This window comes from Aotus nancymaae, unplaced genomic scaffold (genome assembly GCF_030222135.1).
Source record: "Aotus nancymaae isolate 86718 unplaced genomic scaffold, 86718_ANA_hifiasm-v0.15.2.pri h1tg000059l, whole genome shotgun sequence".
NCBI classification, from domain to species: Eukaryota; Metazoa; Chordata; class Mammalia; order Primates; family Aotidae; genus Aotus; species Aotus nancymaae.
This window is the reverse complement of record NW_026988473.1, coordinates 16,061,597-16,072,305: the sequence shown is the minus strand read 5'-3', so window position 1 is coordinate 16,072,305 and position 10,709 is coordinate 16,061,597. Positions and strand designations below refer to the sequence as shown.

Sequence of the window (10,709 nt, the reverse complement as noted above, 5' to 3'; positions counted from 1 at the left end):
GAAGTCTCGAAATCAGAAAAATCTGGATGGAATCCTCTTATTAGCTTTCTAATAGTGGGCAAGTCGCTCAACCTGCGGCACCCTTCATTTTCTTCATCTGTAAAACGACAATAGCAGCTCTTTCACTGGGGTTCGTTAAATGAATGTAACTGGGCTGAGTTGAGAATAGTAAATGAGACCGTCTACGTAAGGAGATGATCACGTCTCTTGCCATATAAAGTGCACTCAGTAAATGGCAGCTGTAGTAGAATGATGTAGATGGTGATGAGGAGGATGCTGGTGGTAACAGGAAGAGGTCAGTTGTCAGTCTTCCAAATCACTGGTTGTAGTCACAGCAACCCCGGCCAGCCTAGGCAGCTTCTTCCAGAAGCAGGCCCTGAATAGGACGTGGGTAAGAGATCCGCTGTCCCTGGAGACTCGACCCACTCCCAGCCCTCCGCAGAGAGCGCCAGCCTGCGTCACTTGTCTGGCCTGCCAGCTCCACCCGGGCGGACCCACACATGGTGGGAACGTGAGAGGGCGGAGCCTGTTCCTGCGCCTCTGGGCCAATCGCCGGGCGGGAGGCACTCAGCCAATGGTAGAGGGGCTCCAGACGCTCTAGGGGCGGGGACATAGAGAGGAGCTGAGGCGTCATAGGTCACTGGGCGGGCTGTGGGCGGGGTCCGCGGCGCCTACCGGGGCGGAGCGGGGGTGGCCGGAGCAGTCTGGACAGTCATGGCGGCGACTGTGGTGATGGCGGCAGCTGCGGTCCCTGCGCCAGCGCCCGGCACTGACGGCGCCTCTTCCGTGCACTGGTTCCGCAAAGGGCTGCGGCTCCACGACAACCCGGCGCTGCTGGCAGCCGTGCGCGGGGCGCGCTGCGTGCGCTGCGTTTACATCCTCGACCCGTGGTTCGCGGCCTCCTCCTCAGTCGGGATCAACCGATGGAGGTGAGGGGACCTGGGGCGGGGTGGCGGGGACGCAGCCAGGACCCTGGGGTGACCGACGAATAGCACGATCCCCCCTAACCCCTCCATGGCCAGAAGGCCAGAGGAAAGAAGCTGAGACCGGGGAAGTAATTCGTTATGGTCCTAACGCGCCGGTGGTCAGGGCTCAGCCGCTGACAAAGCGCGTTCGCACTGTTACCCCTCTGAGCCTCACAACTGCCTGTGGAACGGAGATCGTGATCCCCGTTGTACAGATGAAACCCTTGAGCCCTGGAGACCCAAAGTCGACCCGCCCAAGGACTTGCACCCAGTGAGTGGCAGAATAGGGTCTCCTGATCTAGGGCTCTTAAGGTCTACTCAGGGAGGGGCGGAAGGGAGATACTGTAGTGTGAAGGCGGGACGGGTTTCTGCTCGCATTCTTCAAGTAAAGAGCCCATTGCTGGGCTGGGGAGATCACTCCTAAGCCTCCGGCTTGTTTGAATCCGCCCTACTGCCCATCCTGGCTTCCCTGCACGCAGACCGTCCTGCCTCTGGGGGTGTCAAGAGACCCTGGCTTAGCATTAAATAAGGCCTTCTCCCCTATATTATAAATAAAGAAGCCAAAGGCATCTTCACATGGAGTCACTTTGTGTTCAAAGCTCCAGAGAATCCAGGGGATTCTCCAAAATGGGTTAAGCGCTGCTCTGGAGCTTTGACCTCGATAGAAAAATGTAAAAGGATCTAAAGTGTCACCCCTTCATCCTCTTGTCATGATTTTAAAGGACATTTGAGCCATTAGCGGTGAGACTTTTATGAACTGTCGTGCTAAGGTTAGGGAGCAGGAAAGCTGTGATATCAAGGGCCCCTCTGATAGCCCCCAGGAGATGGAGTCGACATGATCATGGAAAAAGATGAACAGGTCCTTAGTGTATTTTCTCTGTGAACAGTATTCAGACTGAAGAGTTTCGAGACATCATGTACTCATCGCTCTTCAGAACACCTAGCGGCAGTTGCTGGGTTTGTTTGCATTGTTCGGGGAATGTTTGCTTGTGGCCTTGTTGCATCGATAGACAGGGTTATTTCCAGGATACCGTGGCTCTTGGCACACCATTCTTTTCTCTCCAAGGTGTGTGCCCTGCTAAGAGAGTGAGTGCTCCTAGCGGTGGGTCTGTTCAGTGTCCCCTCCTGCCCAGTTTATATAGAGGGAACAACTAAAGATAGTCCTGTGGAGAGCCTGCCCACAGTTTTCGGGCTGCCTTGTTGCTCTGTCTCTGCTCCAGTTTCTACAGATAGGAGGTTGGGTTTGACAAGCATCATCAAATGACCATCCCTAGTGTGGACGCTAAGCCAAGCCTCAGACTTTGCCCTGTACCAGTCAGAGCCAAGCAAATGGAATCCAGCTACCTTTGTTATAATGTCATAGACTTTTATTTTTGGGACACATTGCATAGTACTGCCTCCTCTTTTTTGATAGCGGAGCTTAAAAATCAACAATAAAATTCCTGTTGATTAAACTCCAGTTGGCTAGGAACCAGGTGTTTATGGATTTTTGTGGGTCACCGTTTTGTGATCCTGCTATCAGTTTAGTGAAGGAGAAAAGGAATGTGGCTCAGATGCCTGAGTCAAATCCTGAAGTCAGAAGCTGTGTAGGAATGCAGATATTAATTGATTACTTAATAAATGCCTAATATCTGCCAGGTACTGCTCTAGATGTTGCTAGGTATACAGCAGTGAACAAGCAGATGTGTATGTGCTCCCAAAATGCCTGGAACCTACATTTTATTGAAGGAAGACCAGCAAACAACCGTAATTTAGAAAAACAAAGTACCATGAAAAACTAAGATAAGGGGACAGGCTAGAGTGGTGGTTCTCAATCTTGGCTGCTCTGCATTGGAATCAACAGAAGGATCTTTAAAAGATGCCTGGGCCCCTTTCCCCGCATTTTTTTTTTTTTTTTGAGATGGAGTTTTGTTCTTGTTGCCCATGCTGAAGTGCAATGGCGCAGTCTGGGCTCACTGCAACCTCACCTCCGAGGTTCAAGCGATTCTGCTGCCTCAGCCTCCCAATTAGCCGGGATTACAGGTGCCCGCCACCATGCCTGGCTAATGTTTTTTTTTTTTTTTAGTATTTTTAGTGGAGACAGGGTTTCATCATGTTGGCTAGACTGGTCTCAAACTCCTGACCTCAGGTGATCTGCCTACCTCGGTCTCCCAAAGTGCTGGGATTACAGGGCATGAGCCAGTGTGCCCAGCCCCTTTCCCCCAGTTCTGTTTGAATTGTTCTGGGTTATGGCCTGGGCATTAAGGTTTTGAGTTTTTCTGTTTTGTTTTGTTTTTTTGAGACAGGCCCTGCTCAGGTGACAACCCAAGCTGAAATGCAGTGGCATGATCATAGCTCTCTGTAGCCTCCACCTCCCGGGCTCCAGCGATCCTCCTTCCTCAGTCTCCTGAGTAGCTAGGATTCCAGGCATGTACCACCATGCCTGGCTAATTTTTGTATTTTTTGTAGAGATGGGGTTTCACCATGTCTCCAGGCTGGTCTCGAACTCATGGGCTCAAGCAGTCACCCGCCTCAGCTTCCCAAAGTGCTGTGATTGCAGGCATGAGCCACTGGGACCCAGCCTTGGCCATTAAGGTTTTTAAAGCTCTTATTGCAGCAAAGCTTGAGAAACACTGGACTAGAGAACTTCTAGTTCAGTTTTTTAGAACCTGAGCCAGGCAACCTAGGAAGGGTGTTGCAGTGCATTGGCAGGAAGTCTAATTCATGTTGGCCTTCAGAAAGAAAGAGATGAACTAACACAAACAGATTGAATATGATAAGTGCTCTTGGGCCTGGAAACAGATACACTCCCACCACCTCCACCATTCTGCTTGCTCCCTGGATCAGTTGATGGCAGAGCTGCATTCTCTTTAGTGTACAAAGTTGGGGACAGAGGGGAGGACTGGAGCCAGCCATATATTGACATAATTGTAGTATGTGTAATCGTCCCATGGCTGTTTCTGGATTCTGAGAGTGGTCTGAGAGAATTGTGCTGCAGCATGACATCCTAGCTCTGCAGCTGTTTAAGTTGCCTCTGAGAAGCCTCCCTAGGAAGGGACCATCTGCAAGGAGGGGAGGCCCCAAAATCTGTGACTCTATTACCCTCCTGCTCCTCCTACTCTGACTCCCACACAGTGTTCTTCTGCAGATGCAATCAGATTAAAATAACCATGAATGGCACTAAGAGTAAAAAAGGACAGAAAAATGCAACCAAGAAATACACATACTGATTAGCAAGAAGGCGGCTGGCAAACTCCTTGCCTTGGTGGTGGTGGGAAGTTTATGGGCTAATTGTAGCTATATGAGCCTCAGGATTTTTTTTTCCAAGTGCTACTTGGCTAAGCCCTTTCACATTTTCCCCAGCCTCACCTCCCCCAAATTTGCTACATCTGGAAGGAGGTACTGCAGCACGAACATAAACGAAAGGAAGATGTGAGCAGCTTCTAGATTTTAAAATGGCCTCTGTGGTTTTTTATTACCTTTCTCTCCTTACTGCAACTTGGGTAGGTGTTAGAAACAATTCCCCTTCTACTTTATTTAAGTTATCTTGTTCCTGGCTCTGTGCTGCACCTCTTTCAGGAGCTTCCGGGACGGAGGGAATTTATAGAAATAAAAAATGTTCCCTCTCAGCCCATTTCTCTCAGAATTGGTAAATGAGGTAAACTGGGAACTTCCCAGGATGCCCCAGGAGAACAAGTGTGCCTGTCTTCCTGGATGCTGAGAGCTGAACACTGCTGGACTGGAAAGCGGGTTGAGAACTATGGTCTACTGGCTGGGAAGTAGGAGCTTCTCTGAGCTATTCACGTTGGTACCTGAGAGAGGCACTTTACCCTTCTGCTGCCAAGGAAATGTTTCTGTTTGCCCAAAGGGGCTAAAAACATTCTTTATCTTTCTCTTTGAAATTAGGAAAGAATATATATATTTTTAAAATAATAAGTATTTAATATTTAAGTATTTCTAAGTGTCACTCAGATACTTAGAAATAAATCCTCGCCATAGATTATGAGCTTAGATTGTCCTTTTCCATGGGGCTTAAGCTCTCTTAATTAGGAAAACTTAATTTCTATTAATATCCTATGTAGCCAATCTGTGCCAGCCAATGATATCATCTTTATTGTTAGATAACTCTGGCTTGAAGCAGAGGAATTTGGTCAAGGACAGTCTGGACCCAAAAGAATTCACTATTATCCTCCCTCCCCCATTAACAACAAATAAATAAAATATTCCTCAACACAGGATTGGCCATCCCTAGAGAAGGCCTTCCTAAATATGAGTAATTCATCAAAGATCTGATTGTTTTATTCTAAAAGACTAGCCTAATAGAGTTCCTAAAATGTAGTGTCCTCTCTATTTTTGGAAATCCCAGTCTGGTTTTCTCCCGTTCTGCCCGCCTCTGGCTCCAGAGCACTTACGTAATAATGTAATTCAGTTGCACATGTTGTCTAATCCAAAGGGTGAGCTTTGCTCTCCCAGGACCATGTGCTCTGAATTTTGGCCATGTGAGCTAGGCTAGGAGCTGCCAAGGGTGAAGTGCCAGCCCCAACACCACCACCTCCAATGCCCAGGCCAGTTTCCTTCAGGGTCCCCTCATTGGAGTAAAGAGGAATTGGAGTAAAGAGGAGGGTTCTAAGGAACCACAGAAGCCCCAAGGTTCTCTCTGGTAAAAGGATGCATGTACCTGTCCAGTGAGCCTTTGCCCAGTCGCAGCACTGCTCCAAATGTGATGCAAAGCTGTCACCTGGCAGGCCTCAAAGGTGGTACCTTAATGGTGGCTTCCCATTCCCTGCATTCTCTGGCTGCCTAGAGTCTGGGGATACTGGGGACCCTCCCCACATCTCCACCTATCGCATCCTGTATGGCCACTGTTCTGAGCCCTCCCTTCCAGAGGGAAGTTGGAAGAAGCAGAGCATTTCTAGCGGCCCAAAGAGGAGATAGAAATATTTCTTTCCCAAGAGAAAAAGTTTAGTAGAAACAAATTAGAATCAAAGAAAGGCAACTTGTAAACAGAGGCTAGAAGTAAAGTTAAGTTTTCTAGAGCAGTGCCTGTGAAACTTTAATGTCAAATGAATCGCCAGGGAATCTTGCTAAAATACAGATTCTAATTTTGGAGGTCTGGGTTAGAGCCTGAGATTCTGCATTTCAACCAACTCCTGGGTGTTTCACAGCCAATGCTGCTGATTGTCAGACCACACTCAGAGGAGGAAAGATCTGGCAGCAGAGGTGTTGTTGGCCTTTGAGTTGGCCTGTGGTGCTCCCTGATGGCTGAGCCAAGGGCAGCACAGCCTCAGTGCTCTGTTGAGAGGCAGTGGCTGGCTGAAAACGAACATGTTAAGCCTGACAGATTGCCTGGGTTTGAATTCTGGCCACTTATTAGGTATATGATGTTGGACAAGTTCCTAATCTCTGTATGCCTCAGTTCCTTCATCTGCAAAATGGGAATGATAATAGTATCTACTGGATTGGGCTGTTTGAGAATAAATGAGGTAATGTATGTGAAACAAGTAGAATAGTGCCTGTCGTTGTAAATGTTTATTAAATGTTAGTCATTGCCATTGTTATCATTATTTTTATTTAGTTGCTGGGTTCAGCAACTAAATAAAAGGCAGGCCTTCTATCTGCCTCTCATCTCTGCTTCCTGCTATAAACATCTCTTGTGAAAGAAGAAAAGGGCTCTCATAGGATTAGCTGTGCTTTAGAGATGCTGCAAGGAATCTCTCCTTTTAGTAAATGAGATCTAAAAATAAAGTTCTATAGAAGGCAGATTGCTACATGTTCTGGAACCCAGATTTCATGTGCATTTCAACCTTATTTATAGCTTCAAATCAAAGTCCTATGCAGCCTGGTGGACTGTGAGGGAAAAGGCCCCTGAAGTGTATGGCAAGGACACGGAGCTGCTGATGGAAGACACTGTGTCCTGGAATTTAAATCACCGCCTCTATCTCTAGGCATTCTACCTGGCAGGGTCCAGGTTTCAGGTGGCCTGAGAACATTTGCATGGATTTCCCTTCTTTTCCTTCTAGAAGAGTGGTGAGGCTTGGGGGAGCCCAACACAAGTGATGCACTTGCAGCTCCCTGTTCCTTTTTTGAAGGTGTCAATTTTTCAAAACCAGAAATTCATAGAGGTGGAGCTTTTGATTTGCATAAAGCGGCATTCAACCTATTAGTCTTCCACCCCAACCCCTCAGAGAGTCTTCTGCATGCTCTTTTGCAAACGTGATGCTTTGAGCCGAGCCCAGGGCTCACCCATGCTAGAATGTGGGTCTGTGGCATTGGCTGTGGGAGTGTGTCAAGTTGTGTACGTCAGAGGCAGCAGTGGAGGCTGGTTCTAGTTGGCAGCCTAGGAACAGTCACTGCCTCTGTAAGCCTCCAGTAGTCAGGGAATGTGATTGTGACATGCTGCAGAGGAGGTACAGGGCTTCATTGTGCTCAAGATAAAATCTGGCCATTCCGATTGTTGACAGAGAAGAAGAATGCTGGGGATGGGTGGAGACCCAAGGGGTAGATAGCAGGTGCCTCAGAGGAGTCTGAAATATGCAGCTGACCTGTGGGTTCCTGAAGAAGAAGATAAGAATGTCAGTGGATTACCTGTAGTCAGATTACTGTTAGAGAAAGGGATTCCAAACTCCTGAGGGCCTGCAGAATCTCATCCCCTGGAGCAGAGTTGGCATGCAACTAGAAATCTTTAGAAATGGAGCACAGAGCCTGGCATGGTGGCTCATCCCTGTAATCCCAGCACTTTGGAAGTCTGAGGTGGGTGGATCATTTGAGGTCAGGAGTTCAAGACCAGCCCAGCCAACATAGTGAAACCCTGTCTCTACCAAAAATATTTTTTTTTAAATTAATTGGATGTGGTGCACATATCTGTAATCCCAGCTACTGAGGAGGCTGAGGCAGGAGAATCGCTTGAACCTGGGATGTGGAGGTTGCCGAGATCACACCACTGTACTCCAGCCTGGGTGACAGAATGAGACTCCAACTCAAAAAAAAAAAACGGCACAGAGAGGAAAATGTGGGTTTCGGAGTGACCACCCTAGTTTCCTGAATTCCAGCTTTGTCACTTAACAGCTATGGTCTTAGGCAAATTAATTCACCTCTCAGTGTCTCAGTTTCCTCATCTGCAAAATAAGGCTGGTACTATTTCCCTTCAAAATAGTTGAAAGAATGCACTTAAAAAGCATGACAAAACCAAAATCCCATTAATAACCTTGTTTGCCTCTGGGGAGGGAGAGGGGGAAGACCCTTTTTACTGTGCACTGCTTTGTCACTGGAATTTTGAGCCACATGAATAGTTTATCTGGTTATAATTTTAATTTAATTTAAATATAAAACAACGAAGGCACTCAGCAAATGTTAATTTTCTTTCCCTTTCCCCTAGTGATCCAGGTCTCCTGCTGAAGTTCTTGCCTATCTGTAGTCTTCCCCACTCCCACCCCCACAAAATTGTGAGGATATCTATTGAGAAGTACCTTCTAAGACCTTCTCCCTCTTGGGATGAGAACCTGATTACCAGAGACTGGAGAGGCCTGGAGAGTGAGCCACCTGCCAAACAAAGCTCTGGGGACTGGGGACACATTTCAGGCTGTGAGGCTGTGGCAGCAGAAATACGCATGGCCTAGAGCATGCATGCAGAAAGGCAAGGAGTCTTTTCTACCAGAGTAAGTAGGATTTTCCCAGCTATGGCAGTCTGGTCCTCTGCTAAGAGGACCTAGTGCTTCCATACCACAGCATTGCACTGGCTTTTCAGACAGTTCCCAAGTGAGTCTCACAACAACCTTGTGCTGGGCAGATACTTAATCCAGCCCCGGAGACTGCGAGGGAGTAAGTGACTTGCCTCTGATCACATAGAAACACCACACTAGGAACAGCTCACATTTATCTCATGCTGTCTGTGTGCCAGGCACGGTGCTAAATTTTTTTCACACATTATTCTATTTTCTTTTCTTAGCAATTTTATGAGATGGGTACTAACATTAGCTTCACATTGCCAATGAGAAAACAGGCAAAGAGGTTAGGTTATCACCTAAAGTCACACAGCTAGTAAGTGGCAAGGCCAGGATTTGAAGCAGAACAGTGCTGATCCACTCCTGGGCTGGAACCCAGGCCTCTCCAGCCCTAGTGATCACGAGGCTGCCTGTTGGGCATAAACAGTGAACCAGTTTCTCCCTGCTTTGTTAGGAAAGAGAGCCCCTCTTTGTGATGTTCTCGCTAACAAGGCCTGTGTGGACTCTGCAGGTTCCTACTTCAGTCTCTGGAAGATTTGGACACAAGTTTAAGGAAACTGAACTCCCGCCTGTTTGTAGTCCGGGGACAGCCAGCCGACGTGTTCCCAAGGCTGTTCAAGGTAAGCGTGTAGAGCCCCCAGAAAAGACAGTGAGATTCTATCTCTGAGGGTTCCCCACAGCCTGAATAAGATGATATTCCGACTGAGGGAATGGAAACATCAGGGCTGGTCTGGCTCTTGCTGCTAAAGAAGTTGGGAGCAAAGGCAGCCAGTTAGCTTGCTCTTGGAATGGAAACTGTGTTAAGGAAAATAATTCTGTGAAACCAGTGTCTTGCTGGAAGGCTCCCAGTTCAGTCCAGACATAGGATGTGGTAAGTCATTCCATCCCAGATGCCACTGACTTCCTTCAATGTTTTCTTGGCTGAAGCCAGCAAGATTTATTAGGGTTCCTTCTAGGCCAAGACTGAGAGTGGGGTTTCATGTCTAGCAAGGTGCATTTCCTATCTTGCTTTGCTCTGCTTATTGGGAAAAGTCAGCCTTTCTGAGGAAGGTTCCTTGTTTCCCATGGGGTAAATGATTGATAGAAATCTTCATTTTGGTGCCACATAGGTTTCTGTTTGTGGTATCAGGGGGCCAGTCCACTTTTCCCTCAATTCCTTTAAAAAGCATATTCTAAGTCCCACAAAGAAACTCATGGACAGAGGGCTCTGGGACAGTCTGCCTTCCTCCTCAGCAGCACACCATGATTTTCATGCCCCCTCCACCCTAACTTCGAGACAAAAGTCATGTCAGGGCAGACAGCTTAGTAAATACATCATCCTTCAGTTCCCCTCCCCACACCCCTACACATAATTGCGCATACATGCACAAATCACACTGTGCTAGTAATTGCCCACATTCATTACGGGCTGCATGTGAGTCAAGCCTGTTCCCAGTGCTTGTTTACATCAACTCACTTATTCCTCACAGCAGGCCTGAGAGGTAGCTACTGCCATCCTGATTCACAGGTGAGGAAATGATTGGTTGTGAAGTTAATAAGCGGTGGTCTTCTCTGACCAGTGGATTCTCTGACTCGAGAGCTGTATCCTTACCCACCATGCCATATAAATACATTTGCCTCCCTTCTCCCGGTGACATTACCCTTTCTTTCCCCCAGCAACTCAGAGGCCAACCCAGTTATAGCCCAGAGATATAGCTAAGTCATCCATTCAGTCATTTCATGTATTTTGATTGAGCTTTTGCTAGGTACTAGGCCCCATACTAGGTATAAGGGTAATGATGATGAGTGAGACAGCTTGGTTTCTGCTCTGAGAGTTCACATTAATGGGGGAAACAGGCAAGTGATAGGCAGCTTCATTGTCATGTAATACATCCTGCAGTGGAAAAAAGACAAGGTGCAGAAGAGGTATATTCAAGGAGGAGGTTAAGAAGGCTTCTTGGAGAAAATGTCATTTAATAATATTGTTATTATTGTTCACAGGTTACAATGGGTATTCAATGATGGAATCTATATGAACTACTAAGCATGGTATCATATAGGGCTT

At 47.4% G+C, this 10,709-nt stretch overlaps 1 protein-coding gene across 2 annotated transcripts in view; it reads left to right on the top strand.

Annotated features, from left to right (window-relative positions):
* Nucleotides 1–697: 697 nt before the first annotated feature.
* The window catches only part of CRY2 (cryptochrome circadian regulator 2), a 35,342-nt gene continuing 25,330 nt past the window's right edge, over nucleotides 698–10,709 (top strand). The window contains exons 1-2 of one of the 2 annotated variants that reach the window (XM_012452432.2): nucleotides 698–929; nucleotides 9,177–9,285. In XM_012452432.2, the coding sequence (XP_012307855.1) occupies nucleotides 715–929; nucleotides 9,177–9,285 (324 nt within the window). In that variant the 5' untranslated portion in view covers nucleotides 698–714. Of the gene's footprint in view, nucleotides 930–1,214; nucleotides 1,237–9,176; nucleotides 9,286–10,709 lie in introns of those variants that run through there. The other variant, XM_064364991.1, reaches the window with a different exon arrangement.